This window comes from Phyllosticta citriasiana, assembly GCF_038021145.1.
Source record: "Phyllosticta citriasiana strain CBS 120426 chromosome Unknown IWZ02scaffold_12, whole genome shotgun sequence".
Taxonomy (NCBI): domain Eukaryota; kingdom Fungi; phylum Ascomycota; class Dothideomycetes; order Botryosphaeriales; family Phyllostictaceae; genus Phyllosticta; species Phyllosticta citriasiana.
In genome coordinates this window covers 322,886-341,784 of record NW_027117289.1, presented here as the reverse complement: position 1 = coordinate 341,784, position 18,899 = coordinate 322,886, and the positions used below count along the sequence as shown (strand labels likewise).

General features: G+C 53.2%; 4 protein-coding genes across 4 annotated transcripts; 2 read left to right on the top strand and 2 right to left on the bottom strand.

Annotated features, from left to right (window-relative positions):
- Positions 1 to 1,697: 1,697 nt before the first annotated feature.
- On the bottom strand, positions 1,698 to 3,745 carry IWZ02DRAFT_406949 (major facilitator superfamily transporter). The gene is made up of 5 exons (XM_066765683.1): positions 3,549 to 3,745; positions 3,177 to 3,500; positions 3,020 to 3,125; positions 2,499 to 2,967; positions 1,698 to 2,318 (listed from the first exon to the last, which is right to left on the bottom strand). The coding sequence occupies exons 1-5, from the start codon at positions 3,729 to 3,731 to the stop codon at positions 1,778 to 1,780; spliced, it is 1,623 nt and encodes a 540-aa protein (XP_066619947.1). The 5' UTR covers positions 3,732 to 3,745; the 3' UTR covers positions 1,698 to 1,777.
- A 777-nt stretch (positions 3,746 to 4,522) lies between these two features.
- IWZ02DRAFT_56543 (Carboxylesterase) lies at positions 4,523 to 6,617 on the bottom strand. The gene is made up of 3 exons (XM_066770900.1): positions 6,188 to 6,617; positions 5,899 to 6,132; positions 4,523 to 5,850 (listed from the first exon to the last, which is right to left on the bottom strand). The coding sequence occupies exons 1-3, from the start codon at positions 6,474 to 6,476 to the stop codon at positions 4,778 to 4,780; spliced, it is 1,596 nt and encodes a 531-aa protein (XP_066619946.1). The 5' UTR covers positions 6,477 to 6,617; the 3' UTR covers positions 4,523 to 4,777.
- Positions 6,618 to 10,732: 4,115 nt separating this feature from the next.
- On the top strand, positions 10,733 to 11,820 carry IWZ02DRAFT_501529 (uncharacterized protein). Its single transcript, XM_066770279.1, has one exon. It carries the CDS (start codon positions 10,737 to 10,739, stop codon positions 11,775 to 11,777), a length of 1,041 nt encoding a protein of 346 aa, XP_066619945.1. The 5' UTR covers positions 10,733 to 10,736; the 3' UTR covers positions 11,778 to 11,820.
- A 3,985-nt stretch (positions 11,821 to 15,805) lies between these two features.
- IWZ02DRAFT_56414 (fungal-specific transcription factor domain-containing protein) lies at positions 15,806 to 17,891 on the top strand. Its single transcript, XM_066770899.1, has one exon. The coding sequence runs from the start codon at positions 16,034 to 16,036 to the stop codon at positions 17,765 to 17,767; it is 1,734 nt and encodes a 577-aa protein (XP_066619944.1). The 5' UTR covers positions 15,806 to 16,033; the 3' UTR covers positions 17,768 to 17,891.
- Positions 17,892 to 18,899: the final 1,008 nt, after the last annotated feature.

Here is an 18,899-nt window from a genome sequence, read left to right as displayed (position 1 = left end):
ATCAAGTCGGCACTGGCTGCGAAGATAGCGAAATTTCGCCACTGGAAGCTGAAATTCTCAACGCTGTTGGATTCCAAGTCGAACCAGGGGATGTGGATGCAAACCCGGAAACGACGAAGGTGTGGTGGCGCAATGAAACTTTGAAGAGCCTGGAAGGTGACTCCCACCGCGTGGTGGAGCAAGCCAAGGATCTCGACGGAGAGAGCAACGGTGAGGAGGAGAACGAGGATGAGGACCAGGCCAAGGCTAGAAGGCTGTGTGACACAGCCAAGGCTTTGGAGGCATTGGAAGGTCGTGGCCTGGGACACACCACCCGTGAGTACTTTTAAGATGGCTTTTCACCGTCAGCAGATTTTTCTGAGACATTCTAATTTGCGACAGGAAAAAGGAGTGCTCGCGATAGCTTTATTGGTGACGTTTCTCCAAGGCGAAGGGGTTGCTGGGGTGGGATTTGAGCCATGAGTGCCAGAACTTCTTAGCTGGACGGTCTGCTCCTAATGGAGCGTATATCCCAACATTTACAGGTGTTACGGTAAGTGCCCGGCTTCATCTTCTTGTCATGGTGCCCTAAATCCTGCATTTGCTCAAGCTTCAAGAAGTCATCGTTATTGACAAAGTCCTCCAGCCATTTGGGGAGAGAAACAGCCTAGGCAGGCCGCAGATCTCCACCCCGTCCCATTCAGCGACGGTCAGTTGCTTGACCAAGCTGATCCAGTTACATTTCAGTGCTTCTATCCGTGGATCCAGCATTATCACGACTTGACTGGTCCATCTGTTGGAACACTTCCAAGGCTCCCAGAACTACGACAGAAGATCTGGCACTGGCAAGACACGCGCTGTAACGACTCCTTCTCCAATGAGACCTTTGAGCTGTTCCCTTCGAGAGCGGTACAGCAGAACAGTATCCACTGGTTGAAGCTGGTATGCTGCCATCTTAATAACATCCGGCAAATGAGCAACCCTCATCATCCTCTGGGGATTGCCGCTTTCTCAAGCACTCTCTTGAGTACCCGAAGCGAAAGGCATCACATCACGAACCGAGCTCTAAGGGCATTCGTCCATCGATCAAGTCAATGAGGCCCGCGGACATCGCCACATCGGTCGGCTTCTGCACCCAGTGTGCCCGATGTCACGTCTTCCGTCTTCACATTCTTGACCGCTTCGCCCGCCTCCCATTCAAGGGTTTACTTTTTACCGAGCGGACGTGCCGGGACTTCGGCCGCTAGGTCTACCCAGCATACCGATGCGGGGACGGGGTTGGCCGCCCCGTTCAGAAGGGACAAGAGTTTGTCTTCGAAGTCTTGCCTTGTGCATGTGCAGAGTCGGAGGAGACATTTCGGATCGGGTGTCTTCGTTTCCGCTAAGTGGTGAGTAACTGGCTATCGGATATACTCAAGCTCTAGGTTGGTACTTTGTTTTGCCCTGTTGTACGGCGGGGGAGTTGAAACGGACGGGACACCAGAGCACTTACCGTAGAGGAGTGCAGCAATGGAAGTCATACAGTACTGGTTATGTCAAGGCGGCTGAATACTTGTGTTCTCTCCGACCGAACAGGAATGGTAAAGCTACAGAGCAGGTTCGATAAGTGCTCGTGTTTGTATTTATAGACTACATGGCATCGTCATCTATACACATGTCATCAATGGACCAACGTAACGGGCCCTCTAAATCAAGATGGTTAATCATCGCATAAGACTCCACCAGACTCCATCCTCCGAAAAACTCCAAAACCAACTTTTGTGAGAAACCTGGATGCAGACCGTCCAGAAACCCGCGGTCATACCTCACGCAACCTCCTATTGCTATCAGAGCAAAACCAAGCACAACCACAACACCTCACCTCCGCTTCATCCGTTGCTCCCCCTCGACCCAATTCCACTTTCCGCCACGTCTTGACGCCCTTAATCCAACCAAACCACACCGAAGCGCCCACAGCAACGAGACCCAAGAAGCCGCCAATGCCAGCCATGAGCGCGCCGCCCTTGGCCCACCCCATGCCTCCGATCAGCAGTCCGCGCCCCCACAACGGCACGACGACGGCCGCTAGGTTGCGCACCGCCGACGCCCCTGCCGCCGCGCTCGCCGCGTGTATCCCAAATGCCTCGACGATGTAGGTTTGCAGGCAGAGGTACGCGACGACGCTGCCGAATCCGAAGAAGAAGACGCCGACGTCTGGGGCGGGGACGGGAGTGCGTGCGGCGGCGGTGAGCGCGAAGAGGAGTAGAGCGAGGGGTGTGAGAAGCGCGGCGAAGGGGACGAGTGGGAGGCGCGCTAGGGGTAAGGGTGGTGGTGGCTTTGCGTCGACGCCGCCGAGCTGGCTGCGGGTAAGACTTGTGTTGCTACCTCCTCGTCGTTTTCCGCCGCCGCCATCCTTTTTGCTGCCGCTGGTCAGCGGCGCCTGGCTATGCTCGGTTCCTGAAGTTGGCGGAGGAGATGGCGAGTGAGACAATTGCAGTGATTCGCGATTACATTGCCTGGGCGCCGTGGGCGCGTAGCACAGAGTGATGCGGCGATATAGACGATCGGAAACGGGGCCGAAGAGCTGCGAGCCGAGTAGCGTGCCCAGGGCGAGAGAAAGATAGTGAAGACTAGCGCGTGAGGGAGAGAAATGGTAGTGGTCTTTCCAGAGATTTGGCGCCGTCGAGATGATCAGGTAGATGGTGCCGTAATTGTACGCCGTGTGTATCGCAAGTATCATCAACAGCGCTTTGGTGAAAAAGAGCTTCCACGGCCTGGTTAGATGGTTGAGCAAGTGTGCGGAGAAGCCCTGGTAGCGCGCCTCGTGTACAGTGTGCAAGTGTACATTTCCGGTTTCGTGTCGAAGCCTGCGTGCTCTCAGGGCGAGCAGCCGTGGTCCGTACGTTTCGCGAAGGAAGAAGAGTCCAAGGATTTGAATGAGGATGTTGACAATGGAAGTCACCCAGAATGTCCAGCGCCAGCTTGTGTGTTCTACAATGAAGCCACCCACTTCGAAAAGATTCAGTGATGTTCCGTCGAGGGGAAGTTGAAAGACACTTACCAAAAGGTCCAATAGCAGGACCGAGCAAAGGACCCAGTTGATATATGCTTATGCCTCGTCCGCGCTCTTCAGAATGCCAACAGTCCGAGATCATTGCGCCGCCCATCTGAGAAGCAAGTCAGTGAATCATCAAGAAATAAAAAGACCATCAACTTACGCCTTGTGTTGCGCTGCCTCCGAATCCAGCGAGAAGACGAAAAGCCGTAAGTTGCGCCTCAGTCCGAGAAAACCCACAAGCAGTGTTGAATGCGACAAAAATGAGATTGGAAAAGCGAATAATGGGCGTGCGGCCAAACATTTCGGAACATGGCGACAACACCAATGGAGCTACCGCGTATGACAACATGAATATTGACAGGACCATTTGAAGTCGGTAGCCTTCCGGAATGTTGAGCTCCTCACCAATATCCGAGAGGGCGGGCGCGGAGATGGATGAAGAGAGAGGCGAAATAAAGGCGAACGCGGACACAATGAGAGTGACCTGGACTAGTCAGCGGGCATCAAATCGCACTTCAATTGGCAGACTTACGCCCCATTTCCTCCAGCGCGTCCAGTTTTTAGGATTCTCAGGATCACCCACGTCCCAGTCCACTTGATTGGCCGTGGTCGAGGAAAACTCGACGTTACTCCTGCTCAGTCCCTCCCTTGAGCCTGTTGCGTCGCACGTCTTCTTCCCGTCTCGCAGACTACAGGAGGAACTATGCTCCTCCATCGACTCTTCTCGGTCATGCGCAAAGTGGCACCTGGCTGGTGCAGGTACTAGTTCGAAACATGGTTGTGTCGGATGGGACGATGTGTCGTCTGTTGATGCCGAAGGCTCGAGCATGGAGGGGTCTCTGTCCGGGCCGCAGCTAGCAAGAAGACGGCAGGGAACGTGGACATTTGGGACTGTCGCTTTCGTCTTCCCTGTGAAGTCGGAATATTGAATCCTCGGTTTTCTCGCGCCTCATCGACGTGTTTGGTCTGGGTGCAGAGCGCACGAGAGAAACGATCAACTTACACCTGCCGCTGTTGCAGAAAGCGCCTCATCGGCAAAAGCAAACATCGGCGACCTCTTGTGTATATCAATTTAGGACGCCATTGCCGACCAGCTGATCCATTACGTGCAGTGTAAGCATTAGTGGGAGCGCGCGACTGGCCAGTACTGATTTAACCGGTCCACGTCAGAAACTGGCAGGTCATCTCTGTATTTTGCCAGTTTATCTAGCCGCCCAGCCTCCCGATGTGGAAGTTTTCAAAGCTTAAATACTGCAATCTACGGCGTAAAACACGGAGTAGGGATCAGTCGCTGTCACCAAAGCTTAACACCAGACCCCGCCGCACTGGTCTGCAATCAACTGCTTGTCCCACGCACACTTGCCGTGCTACCAAAGATCAGCTGCGGCACTTGTTGTGCCATGGCCCTCAAGCAGAAGCCTCACATATTCTAAGAAAACGGAGAGGATTGCACAATGCAAAGTTTCAGCCTCAGTTGTTGATCATCATGATGATCAAGCTTTTGTGGAGCACTGCGTAAATGCCTAGGTTAACTTAGTTGCGCGGGGGCGTCGACGCCCGCATAAAAACTCGTGTCATGAGAAAGGCGGAAACTGCGGCAAACATCTCAGCAGACATGGCAAAAATAAGTTCCGACGCTTCCTCCAAACATCACAGGTCTTGTGGGGTCTCAGACGCTGAAAAAGTCTATGTTGAAAGGGCCATGCCCCACGCTGATGTAACAAGAAACTAGCCCCGACGCTGGAGACGCTTCTGTCGTGCTCATCCCCCTACAGCAGCGATGGCGTCCCGGAAGATGGCGCATCTCGAGTCGATTTCCGACTCTTCCACCGGGTACCCTCCAAAGCCACCGTTGCTCCCCACCAGCTGGACCTTGCCAGAGGTGACGTCCGACCATCCAGGCCCTTTTTGGGGGTCTTTCACAAAGTTGGCGAAAGATCGCATCATGTATCGGCTCAACTTGATTTGCTGCTCGGTTGCACCTTCTCTTGGATACGTCCCCCAAATTTGCGGCGTGTCCGCTGTGTGGTGCGCATCTCCAATGTAAGGAATAAACTGCGTGTTGGGAAAGGTGGCATTGGTAACAAAACGGAAAGCCTTCTGTCCCGTAGCGGCGACTGCGCGCGTGAGACCTTCAGCGGGACAGAGAAACTGTGCGTCGGTGTAAATCTTGGCTACGGACGCGCGAGTGCGGTCTGGGTCTGGCCGTGGCGCGACGTTGTAAGCTTTGACAAAGTCAGGCACCTTGCTCGGATCACCACCTTGCTGCCGGATGGCGTACTCAGCCGTCATCTTGGGATCCTGGTCGAGGACGGGCTGGTAGGTCGATCGAGGCAGAACAAAAACTGCAGCGTCGTTGTACATGGCGCTGTACAGAATAGGAATATTAGCCGCCTTTCCATGTTGAACTCTCCACACGAGGCTTTTGGCTGTCGTTTTGCTGTCATAGACAGGGGCGAACCGTATCGACTTCTGAAGCATGACAGCGTGTACGTGGGGATATTCTTGGCGGGCCATGCAGTCGAGCCGCTCCCGCGGAGTGTCTGGACACTTCAGCTCTCTGGCCAAACGTGCCCAGTTGTCACTCGGCTGGAACAGGCCTGGTTCACGGCTCTGAAAGTACGCAGCTCTGAAAGGAATAGGCTCCGGTGGATACGCCACGAGGTCTTTAACCGAAATGGCTCCTGAGGAGATTCCGAAAATGGTCACTTTTCTTGGATCGCCCCCAAAGAACATGATGTTTTTTTGCACCCAGTCCAAGGCTTTCCGCATATCCAGATATCCCAAATTTTGCTGTTCCAGAGGCATGTCTGGCGACATTGTGAAGCCGAGGACTGATAACTGAAGTCAGTGCGATTCATGCGACAAATGGAGAAACGTACAGCTTGTCCGGTAGTTGAACGTAACCATGACGAGATCTTCGTAAGCAGCCAGGTATTTTCCGTCGTAATTATGGAACTGGGAACCGCCAAATTCGTAGTTGCCTCCATAGATCCAAAATGCGACGGCTCGACCACCTGGAGGACCCGGACCGGCTGGTGCGAAGACATTGACGTAGAGGCAGTCTTCGCTGTCTTCGAGTGGGGGCGTGTTGTAAAGGGTTGTCGTCACATTGTCTTGATGCCTATTAGTCCTAAACTTTCTACCATCAGAGAAGCCCAAAGCACTCACCACGATACAATGATGGACATGTCGTCTTATACTCGGTTGCCTTCAAAGGCTCTTTCCAGGGGGCTGGGTCCACAGGCGGCGTGAATCTTTTCGGAGGCGTGGCGGCATACGGAATCCCCAAGAAACTATCCACCGGGAGACTTGCATCTCGCTTTCCGACAACAGGACCATATGGTAGGTTAACCCGGGGTTCTTGGGGGGATTGTGCTTGCGGCTGTGGCGCAGCTGCGACTTTGAAGATAAAAACGCTTAAAAGCCAAAAAGCTAGGTAAGTTAACCTTGAAAGCATCTCCGATGTGACTAGTCAAACAAATGGCAAGCTGAAAGAACGAGATGATAAATCCTTCAAAACCCAAGACAACAGTTTGTACATAAGTGAAGGTCTTGGTCACACTGTGCACAGGACACATAGTACCGACTGAAATCTCTTGGGGGACTCGAATTAATTGCGTTCGGACTCGAAATCTACCCGAGGTTTCCAGGATGGGCTATTCGGAATAAAGCACTTACCATTTTGGTAGAGCCGGCTCTGCTAGGGGAAGAAAGACAAGTCACTTCCCCGAAGAGAGTGCGGGGTCCGCGAGGGTCTGGGCTGGGCGTCATCGTCGCGAGGAACCACTAAGAAGTATTCGTCGATGACAGGGAGGCCTGGGATGATTTTGAGCAAGCAAGTCCAATTTTCATCAAAGATTCAACCTTACCAAGCACTCGGGAACTTGCCCATGTAGCGCGAGCACTCGTACTCGTACCCACGGATGAACAGGACCTTTCTAGCCCCTGGGAGTCGGATGCTGCGGAGGTAGAGGCGCAAGATGACTTGATGATCCGCTGAGAGCTCTCGGAAATATATGCAAAGTGCCCAAATTTTTGTTCACATGGCTCTTGAAAGCTCCAAAGCAATGCAACCAATGAGTACCAGTGCAACATCCAGCCCCTCTGAGTGCACTGGACTGTTCCTGTCAACCTTGGATCATAACCAGGAACAGTTAATGCCTCATGGCATCTTTTTTAACGGTTCAGCCTCATCAATTCTGGAACTGAGTCAAGGTATTCAACACAGCTAAAGATCAGCGATTTCAAAGCACCAGAAAATCTGCAACGCAACGAAGCAAATCCTCACGGCGACGTCCGATTCGGTGGTGGTGCTAATAAAAACCTCGATTGATCGCAACGACGCTTCAACGCGACTTTGCATGTCAAGAAGATCCTGGAAAAAATGCGTCGGACGTTCCACAGACTCCGAAGTCTGCTTCGCCAAGTCGAGATCACAACCACCAGTTGCTCGCGGCGCTTCTCTGAAGCACGAGGACGCGTGTGAATAGTGTCGAACGGTTGTTTGGCAACTATGGTCGCAACCGCTATCGTCAGAGATTTATGATAGCTCAAACTGGCGCGAAGTCTGCCAACCAAGGGACTTGCCGACACTAGTTTCCCAGCTCATCCATGCGAGCAAGACAATGTCGGCAACTTGCGCACCAAGCGAGTGCCGCAGAGGTTTTCAGCGTCGCCAAGCCATCAAAGTTGCTGTGCGTTGTGCACACTTGGATAAAATTTTGAGACCCGGAATTCGCTCGACCGAAAATGTGAGCTCAGGGAAAGGCAATCCTACACAAACTGACTGTCGGGTACTCGAGGTTACGATTACATTAGAGGAAAAACCAAGCATCGGTCTCTGAACGATATGACGGCAAATTGAGCATGCCTGGTGTTCTGAACAGTGTCGTTGAAGCAGAAAGCTGTAGTTGTCAATAAGCAATGTCTACGCCCTGTGCGTAGCCTACGATCTCAGACTTTGGACATGAGGGCTCTGGATGATTTGCCTGTTCTAAAACCATCGCTCATTGTTTGCAGTTCATAGCGTTCAGGCTGCCGGAAGCAGAACTTAGGCCGTAGCGCGCTGGTCGCGAAGGGTAATGGATCTTAGGGGACCGGATGACTGCAACCAAAGCCTTGTGCCTCGTAGCCTTGGCATCGGAGCGACCTCTTTTTGATTGACAGCCTCTGCCGATGCGTTGAATGCGAAACAGGGCCGAAGCAATAGTTGGTGATGAGTTGAGGTGCTGGAAGTCTTGGTGACGCGTCACGCTTGTGATGTCGTCCGGACTAAACTAAACCGGTATAGTAAGCGAGAGCCTGGTGGCACGCTACCATTTGACTGCTCCTTCCTTGTGTTCATCCTCCATTATTCTGACTCTCGATATACACGCTTCTTGACTTCTCCCAGAACAGCTGATCTTGAAGATCTATTCGGACTTCGCTTCAGTTGCCTTTAATGAAGCTTTTCAGCGTTTTCCTGGCTCAACATCTTTGACCTATGGAAACGGTTGACTCTGGATAGGTCTACTCTCTCTATTCGTACTTGAGTTGAGTTTTCTCTGATGAATCGCTTTGGTTTTCACCTGGCTCAATACCAAAGCACAAGAATCAACGCGGTCTGAAAAAGGAGGCGTGAGTAGAAAGTTCTATCATTTCAGAGGTTCAAGCCAAGCTTGCCACCTAGCCACGACATCTTCGCCCAGGCCTTTGTCCACTGCATACAAGCTACCATGCCCAGCTCTGACTCTACCCTGTATCCGAAGACATCGCGGAGTCCGCCTGGCGACAATGGTACCGCCGTACCCCAGCAAGCTCTACCGGCCGACTCACAAACACCATTGACGTATGTCGGTACCAACAATCCGGTCGGGATCCACGCACACGAGGATCTAGATTACATCTGGCAAAGGAGAGACTAAATGCAATTACCAAGCGAATGGAGCTTTAGGGGGACTTACCGCCAGAAATGATTCTCCACATCAACCAGTACTTGTCAGGCGGCTCATCCCTTGCGTTTCCAGCGACTTGGAAGGACACTCGGGCAGTAATTCCCAAAGTCACGCTCGGAGACGATCGTTCTGAGAAGGAGTTCGCCTTGTACCTAAATCGGAACTCACTTGCCAAGGCTTGCGACAGCGAGATATGCAACGACGACCCACCAAAACGGGCATGTGCCGGCTGCAAAAAGTTGCATTCGATCGACCAATTCTCGGTTACTCAGCTCTTTTATCCGACCAAGTTGCGGAAATGCAGAGGCCGAAATGAACTTGCACACATCTGCGAGCACAGAGGCCTCTCGTGGGACTACCTAAGGAAGACATTGATTCGCGAAGCAAAACATGCACATGATCGCTTCAAAGACCTTTAACGCTGCAAGACCTGTCCAACAGCCTGCTTGATTGTACCCATGTCCCTATTAGAACGCTCCTACATCACTTTTGACGCGTTCTCCAAGATCGTGTCTTTCACAATCTGAGTTGAGGAAATTTTTTGACAGCAGACCATTAGACAGCATTTCAACGCAATTCCAGCTGTATGGTCCAACAGATCTTAAGAGTTGCCCTCACACCATGGCTACCTCGGTCTTCCGCAAATAAGCCAGAAGTTGATGGTGCTTCAAGATGGAGGAAACTCTTACTTTGGAAAAATACCGATGCGGCAACATGCGCTAAGCCATGTTGTGAAACGGTCGCTTGGATTATGGGACATGATCGAGACGAGCAAAAGGTGTCTTTCGAAATCTGGACCACACTCAAATTTGGTCCGCTCAATCACCCTGCCAATCCCAAGTGGATCGCTCAGATTGAACTTTCACGTAGAGATTCAACACAGGAACCATCCGGCCCGTCCAATACTTAATTCTGAAAAACAGGGCATCAGAGCTTTTAAACACGGCATCGCGAAACGGAGACGGCAACAGCGGGGTCCAGGACCTCACTACAATTAATCACCATCTTAGATGGAGGCTCATGAGGCCTAACGTTCTGTCTATCTTTTCCCTTCGTTTCACGACTGGGTACTTACCCCTGACTACCCCTGAATCAAGTCAGACCGCGACTGCATGCCCTTACACTCAAAAATAATTATGGCGCAACCGCAACCGCCACTTGAGCTCGCAAGATAATGTTTTGATTGATGTATCACAGTGTGGGGCTCGCAATGTGAGCGGTTGGAGAGTTAGGTCAGCCGCCCAAGGAAATGGTTGTGACGAAGAAAAGAAGCGAATGGCGCAGAAAATGCGTAAGGCAAATCTCTGCAACACAACAAAAAGAAGGTCGGTCTGGCATACAGAATTTCGCTATACGGACCATTAGCATGCCGCAAGCGCATGGGAAAAGGCAACGGGAAGTGCATCGCAACGCAATTACCCCGAAAATGTATGGAGAAGTCTGGATGAGATTAGCGCGTGGTTCCATGGTACTACTCAGAAAAGTTGAGCCGCTCGATGCATCGCTTTTGAGTCTCTCAACACACATAGTTGCAAGCCAAATCTGCTGTTTTGCATTTATACTGTCGAATCATTCCCAATGCCCCCTTCCCATCATCTTGTCAACCTACCATTCACCACACCATGAACAGAACCACTGTCGACATCGAAAACACCGTATGGTCTGATTTAAAGGTGAGCTCTCAGTCTGTCCCCTGACTAAGGAGCTGCATTCATGTGGCACCTGTGACATTGACTCGACTGGAGTTAACAGTATTCCAGATCCCATGCATCGGCACAAACAAAATGCCCGCCAAAGCTCGGGCAACGCTCGTAGAACCGAAGCTTGTAGACACGGATAAGCAGCTCTCCGAAATGATAGAGAGCTTCCGACGCCTCCGTATTCAAGACAAGGACGGCGAGTCTCTGTTGGGTAGCCTCCCACGGGAAATCGTGTACAAGATCGCGGAGCACTTACCATTGGAGTTATCCCTGTCCCTCTCTGCCACATGCAGAGATCTGAGGTGCCTTCTGCAACCATTGGTCAAAGAGACAAGCAAGCTCGGTCGCCAGCAATTGCTTGGCTTCCTCGACCGCGACCAGCTAACGCGGAGCATCGCCTATGAAATGATCAGCGATCACGACGATACTCTCAGGGCATGCGGAGCCTGCAGCACGCTCCACACGACCGAACTGTTCGATGGCGGACAGCTCTTCCAACCACCGAGGCTGCGCGCGTGTCGAGGGCGTCGGGGCAAGTTCCGCCCCTGTGAGCACACGGCCTATTATTGGGACGTTATGGTCCAAATGCCTCTCGACGAAGATTTGGATTGCGGCAAAGAGGGGACCAGAGACTGGGCTGAGGTGCTTCACTGCCAGAGGTGTGCCGACGAAGGCAGTGACGGCACCTTCTCCAAATCCTGGACGTGGCACCAGACGAACAAGAATCATCTGACCGCCCGCGCCATCCGCGACCACAAGACCTTCCAGTTCACCAAGTACCGGCGCATCATGGAGATCCCCGAGGGCTGGACCATTCGCGGCAAGGCCATCGTGCGGGAGCTCGGACGATTGCGGTGGAAAGTGTGTCCTCACACCGTCACGACCTCGAAGCAGTTCTCCGCAATCGAACCGCTCAAGTTCAAATTCATCAAGGGGGATAAGGACGACCTGAAGATCCAGGACGTCGTGTGGAGAAGCTACGAGTACTGTAGCCATTCGGGTTGCAACACTGAGCTCTTCATTGACGTGAGCTGCAACGATATTCGGCTCGGAATCAGCCGCGATCTGGGGGCTATGGAAGAGCCGAGCGAGGCGGATTGGTTGGTTCAGTCAAGTGTCACTTGAGGGACCGGCTGCGGTCGAAGGAAATGGGCTTTGCAAAAGGGATTGCATACTTTGATTTGAATTAGCGGGGGAAAAAATCCTGGAACACATGGTGTGGATAAGGGCATATGGAGCAAGCACTGGAGTTTTGTCTTGTTGGCAGCTTCATGTTGTCTCACTCGCTCGCGTGATCATGTCAATCAATCATATCGACTTTGTTGCATTCTTGCTCCTTCCCATCGTCCACGGCCAAATAAGTGGAAAGTCTGGTCTTGGAAAGGGGTTGGACAGCTATTTCAGTTCTGCCCTTGTTTCTGTGGGTAGCTTTTCAGGGGCCCCACAGCCTCTTGTGTCGATAATTTGACATGAAGGCCTGCCGATGACTTGGATTGAGGCCTTTGGAGACGCACTGCTTACCAGCGTCTTGTTGTTGGCTTTGTCGTCTACTGCTCCTCTACTGAAACAGGCAGAAAAACACACAAAATATCCCACCGACCGTGCCGTATTGTCTTGACTTTTCTAGTCATTCTTCATTCTGGCTCCTGGCCGCATGTGCGCCGAAGAGATTCCCAGCCCCTGAACTTGTGATTCTTCTTCTTCAGCAAGCCCGTCTAGACTGCCCACCTTGCTCATCATCGCTTCCATATGACACTCAGAGCGCCAAAGTATTCGAGACGGCGAAACGGCGAGTTGGTGTTTCGGGCTTGATTCGGGGTCGACGTTGAGCTAAAAGAGCGCTCCGGCAGCCGAGGAGTCAGGGACGAGCGATCAGGAGATGAAGGAAGTAGATTTGCAAAAGCTAGATGGGCACTCATCATTTAAAAAGGGATTTGGGGTCAAAATGGTCCTGTTGTCTCCACGAGTCAGCCGAATCCTGATTGAACGTGGATAAGAAAGCGCAAAAAGCAGTCAGAAAGGCTCACAGTGTAGCGATACAATACGAGCTGGTAGCGATGGCTGGAAGATCTCTACCTCTGAAGTTCGGGATGATGTCCTGGTGCGAGTGTCAGATAATACTGCCGATGACAAGTGTCTGAAAAAAGCTTAGCCGTCCTGGTCCGAGTAGGACACCATACGGTTTGCCTCGTTCTCTAGCCGTGGCCAGTCCCCTAGCGTCAATTCTTGCCGTTGGCCTTGCTGCGGACTTGGAGGGGATTTGGAATGTGCCAGAGAGAGTGGTCAGTCCAGTATACGCTACCAGCGCAGCCCGAGGGTTCGCTGCCAGTGGAGTTCGTCCGTGCCATCGCTTTCACACTCGATTCTCGGCCTCCCGTGGAAATCTCATCATAGATGATGAATATCTTCTCCGTGTGCTTGCTTGCCGCGCGTCGCTGGAGTTTGGCCACGAGGGAGGGAACGTGAGGTGCACGAAATGCCTCCTGCCTATCTCGATGGGTGACATTTGTTGGTACCTGCACCTAGGCAGCACTTAACTGGAAGAAAGCAAAGAGTGGGCGGCAAAGATAGCTATTTGATGATCCGGCGGGCTGGGTCTGAACTGTGGTGACGCCCTTGAATGTTACCGTGGAAGTTACGACTTGAATGCGTGGGCAAACTGGTCGCTAGCGAGCCCTCGACACATCAGTAGCGCCATGCATAATAACAGCCTGTGACTTCAAAGAGGGGGCAGCGAAGGGGCCGTGCTTGGTCAAAGAAAGCCAATCCAAGCAGCACATCGCAGCCCTTGACCTGCAGGGTCAGGAATCTGTTCGGCCGAACGATATACACCGGAGTACGGCACATTCTGTAGACTGGAGGTCTTCGTATTACAAAAGCCGACTGCCCTCGCTCCACAGCTACAAGTCCTTGCTGTTGGCTGTGCCACGTTAACGGTCAGTCAAAGTCGACGTGGAGCGTGAATTCATCTCTTGCACAGCCAGGCCTTTGATCACGCCGGAACTTGCAGCCGCCAGGGCGCAGGTGCCATGCCATTTGCGCAACGTTCACTGTACAGCCTCTTACATGCGCCTTGCTCCGCATGTCCAGCCACAAGCCCGCCCAGAGCATCTTGTAACCGCTTTCTGGGGCTTGACTCACAAGAACGTGGAGAGGTTGGACGGCCGTTCGAGTAAGCAGTTGCCTTGGCAATAGAAGAGGGTGCTATTCTCTGCGTGAAGCTCTGGTTCCACGCTTTCCTGATTACCGTCCCTTGGCGAGCGAGTTGGCCACTGGTGCCACAATGGACCTCGGGGGTCCCTGCCTTTCGGCATTTTGCAGAAGGAGAAAGCTCCTGAGTCTTGAAGACTGAATAAACCATTCGCGATTGGCCATTACTTCATGATTGGGGCCGTTGTGGCAACCGTGTTGGTGGTTGTTGCGCCATGCAAGCTCAGTCAACACTCTGGTACCTCTAGATCTTGCTCAATGCCACCCTTCGGAGTAACACTCTCCGTTCTAGATGCAGTGACCGTCTGAAAGAATGTGGGACTACCTTCGGCGGAACGACTCGGCCTTGTAACGAGGAAAACAAAATCCTGTGATCTTTCTGTGGTCCACCAGACTGATTCGCGCTTCAATGCCGCCGGCTTGCGTGGATTGGACCAATGAGAAGGATTCCAGCCCACCAGAAGTGAGTGTCCTCGCCTAGCACAAGGGCGCTGACTTGGCCTTGCGTTTCCAAGCGGCTCTTTGCCTGTGGTCCATGCTGCATGTCAACAGGACGGAACTGAACAAGGGACAACGGGAATACTGCCCTCTTCTTCCGCGAACCCCGGTGGCTTCAGATAGTAATCTTGGCAACAGAGCTGGTCACGCTTTTTAAAATGGACATGCACACGCAGTCAGTGGTCGACAAAGGGCATCGGGGACACCAGGTGGACCTTTCACGCACGGATTTAATGCGGACAGCGGGGGCTTCCTACTCCACCCGAGGGCAGTCAGCCCTTTCCGGTCACTGCCAAGCAAATCGTGAACCTGGTCGGACGGGTACGGTACATCAACACGCCAAGGATCACGGGCCTGGAGATCAACGACGACAGTAAGGCCGACGGGGGTGCCAAGGATCTCGCCTTTTGGCAGAGTGGGTGGCTGGTGACGAAGCACCCAGCCCCGGCGGCGCAGGGACTTTGACTGACTCCACTGGGGCTTGCGACTTCAGCGTGGTCTTTGGCGCTCTCGTCATACTCAGCCTGGTACATTTCATGGCTCTTGGTTGCATCCGGGGATGCGGCCAAGAATCCATTTAGAAACACGCCTCTGGGCAGTGTGGAACCGAGCAAGTACTCATCGAACGAGTGGAGCGAAGAGTCGTCGCAACTTAGGCTTGCAGAGTCGTTTGCCAGAGGCTAGGAAAAAGAATGCCATTTTTTTTTTTCATCATCTTTTTTTGGCGTTGTAATTGGCCGTCAAATGAGCCAGTCAAACCCAAAGGCCGCAGCTTTAACCCGTCAAGCTTTCAATAGCCTGGGAGCTGCTTGTCAACATGTTGCTTTGCGACCTCCAGGGCAAAGAGGGGCGGCTGATGCCGAGGATCAACTGCGCCGTGACGTCGAGAGCTCGGGGTGTCCGTCTTGGCTGGATTGCAACTCGCCAACTCGAGAATCAAAAGGTTCTGGGGCGCACGAGAAGCGCCTGGCAGGTGCGTCGTGTAGTTTTGGGTCTCGATTTGACATGCTTCTAGAAGCGGTGGCAAGCCTTAGGGCTTTGGTATCTTCCGCGATCCAGCAACAAGCAGCATGCAGGGAGTGTCCCTTGTGAGGCGGAGACGGGGTTGGCTCGTGTTACGACAGCGCCGACTGAGGGAACCATGGCCTGTACAGCAGCCATCCAGCCGACCAGCCCGGCGGACCGAACCGCGATACAAGAAAAAGGCTTTTGGAGTGTGTCGTGTGGTCCGGCTCGTTGGATCCGGCAGCGTCGCAAGAGAGAAGGATGTAGGAGAGGTCGGCAGTCTTCTATTTTGGTACAGAGTTGATGGAGAGGTGAGAGGTCTTGTGGCCAGCGGCAAGTGGACGGACCAGTGAAGACGGCACTCAGTGTGCTTGTTCCTTGAGGGTCGATGCTGGGGCAGCCGTTGGGTTTGATGGCGTTGGATGCCCGCGGCGCCCCCCTCCCTGTCTGCGGCTACCATGCCCTTGCGAGGTTGTGCTGCCGCTCTTCCCGTTCGCCGGCCCACCCGCTTGACATTAATCAACTGCAACTCCACGACTACATTATCACTCCAGACCCGTCATGGATGATAGCCATGCCAGCCCTAGCAGCCCTGCCGTTCGTTTCAACCTCGATTCCACTTCCCCGCCCCTCCTGCCCCCGTGCCGCTGACATCGCCTGGCTGGACCATGGTGCGCACACACAAGAAACGCACAAAGACCTTCAACGGCTGCTGGACATGTCGAGAGCGCGGTGTCAAGTGCGATCTCGCCAAACCCACCTGCGAAAGGTGTTCCAAAAGCGGCCGTGAGTGCAAAGGGTACGGCTTGCGCCTTGTCTGGCTCGATGCCAACGACACTCTTCCCAATGTTGCCTATCCCACTCGGCGCTTAATCAGCGAAGCCGACCGTCAGAATCCAATGTACCAAGAGGAATTCCTCGACGACGCTCTGGCAAGGCTCGAAACCCTTGAATCGCCGTGCGAGTCCACCATTGGTCCGTTTGGCGTCTTTTCCATTCCTGGATCACACGAGGATGAGGACGTCCAAATGCTTGTCCGCTCAGACTTCGACCATCAACCAACAGCACTTGACCTTTCCGTCCTCCCCACAACCGCTCAATTCCCTTTCCGACGTCTCTATCGACATGGTCCCTCCAACGAGGCCGCAAGTCTTTACTCCAGCATTGGCGAAAACGTCCCTCGTCGATACGATTACGCTCCCAGCCTCCTAATGGAGATCAGCCCGGTATTGCTCTTCACCAACGAGGCTGAACGTTCTTTGTTCCATCACTACACTTCGAACCTGGCCAGGATGCTCGTTCCGACCACGTTGACCGAAAACCCCTTTCAGCATGTTTGCATTCCGCTTGTCCTGCAGCCTGGCGAGCTTCTCACCAGCCGGCCTGGCCACGCGGCCCTCCTGCATGGGATATATGCCATATCGGCCTACCATGTTGCTGAGCAGGCCTCAGAACAGTCTCTCATAGATAATTATTCGCGCTTAGCCGTCAGGCACTACGGCAAGTGTCTCGGGAACCTCAGGCAGAGCCTGCAAGACATTCGGTTGGACTCCGAGTCAGTCTTTGCAACTATACTTCTATTGGGCGCCATTGGCTGGATAGTCGGTCATCCAACAGACTGGCGAGTCCACATGCATGGCGCTCGCAGCTGGCTGCGTGCCATAGGGCCAGGCTGGGGCAGCTCTGGCCCGGCTGCCATCCTTTACCAAATGTTCCGCTGTGTTGAACTGCTCAACTTCTCCCAGGACTCGAGGCGCCTCATTGACTCGAACCACGACTCGCAAATCAATCTGCTCGACTGTGGCTCACCACTTCCGGTGGGGATCGACTATCGAATCGACACAATGTTTGGCATTCCGAGGGCGCTCTTCGAGTCCATACGGATGATGCATATTTTGCGGGACCGCGAAACTCTACCAACCGAACAAGAACTGCAAGAGGTCGAGGCCTTGATCGAATGCGCCAAGGATGATGTTGTTGACTTTCAAGCTCAGCGGGGCATCGAAGGACTGCTACTGATGCATCACAGCATGTCCTTTTACTACGCCTGTCACATCAATCTCAACCGAGAGTTCAGAAAACTGCCTGCTTCTGACGTCCAGCATTGGGTTCTCGCATCAGCACAACATTTGGAGGCTGTGTATGCCATTGAAGAGAAGCTGCAAACTTGTGGTGTGTCGTGGCCGATCTGGATAACGGCCTGCGAAGCAGAAGGCGAGGAATTGCGGAGGCGTGCACTGTTCCTCTTCACCAAGGGCGTGAGGCTTGGTGTCGGGGTCCTCAACCAAATGGCCGAGGTCATTCAAAAGATTTGGGAGCACAGAGACCTTACAGGGGACACTTCAACCGAATGTCGTCGTGCTATAATGTTGGCCATGGGCATGGACCTGCAGCTTGCCTGATCAATCGCGCTGGGTCCTTTTGGAAAAGACGAGCCCCAACCCTCACCATCGGCGGCGGTCGGAGGCTCACCGCTGGGAACTATCCGTGCGGAGACATGCCCTGCCCCCTCTTTTCACCAATTCCCTGGTTTCGGGGCCGCTAGCAATATGAACATTGACAGCGACAGAATTCTGACAGCGTCGGATCCCGCTTGGAATTGCATCACGATGAATGTCACAGCCAAAAGACAAACAAGTCTTCTGGAAATATGGGACTGCCTGGGCCGGTGGTCACGGACATATTCGGGCTGCAGCGAAGGAGCCTTATCGTCGACGCAAGGGATTCTCGATACTTGGAACCTGGCCCGGAGATTCGAAGCGAGAGATTTTCCGATAACGCCTTCGAAGGATCACGTCGGTACAGCTTCTCAACTCGGATGGAGATGAGGCCCGGGGCGTCGCCAGCCCGGTCCTCCACTCAATAGGGTACATCACCCGGCGACTGACATGTGAAAATGCTGTTGTCTGAGTGACGGAATTAGCAATCTATTCGAAAGAAGCCTGGAAAGTGGAAGCGAAAAGACCGCCTCTCAACTGCCCGTGATTTGATCCAACTCGGGGCACGTTCCGCGGAGCCCAGACTCTGCGAGCTTATTCGGTGACTAAAAGAATCCAACCATCTTAGGATGCGAAATGCCTTTGCTGGCTCCATTTTTTGGTCTCTTTAACACTAGTATCCTCCGGTCTGCGTAGAAGAAGAATAGAAGTCAAAAATCACTCCTCACAGCGACCTGACACTTTCCTTTACTTTAATACTGCCGTGTTGACCTTTAAAATCCTCTCGTGTCCTCTTGGCGACCTCTTGGCCGAGCTGAGACGACGACATTTCATTCGCTACTTGCAACATCGCCTACGTTGAGGTGGAGTCCAGATAGCGGCGTGGACAAATCAAAGCGGCTCAAATCAGCAAAGCCAGTCAGGAAGTGGGTCTGTCTCTCTATGTATCATCTCCTGGACCACCATGGTGCTGGACAAGTCGAGGACCGGAGGCCGGATCCAAAGAAATGCCTTGTGGTAGGCTCCCCAAACGCTACCCGGCGACAGCGACAGGCCGACAGGCTGAATACATTCGAGCCATTGGACTCCGGCTCAT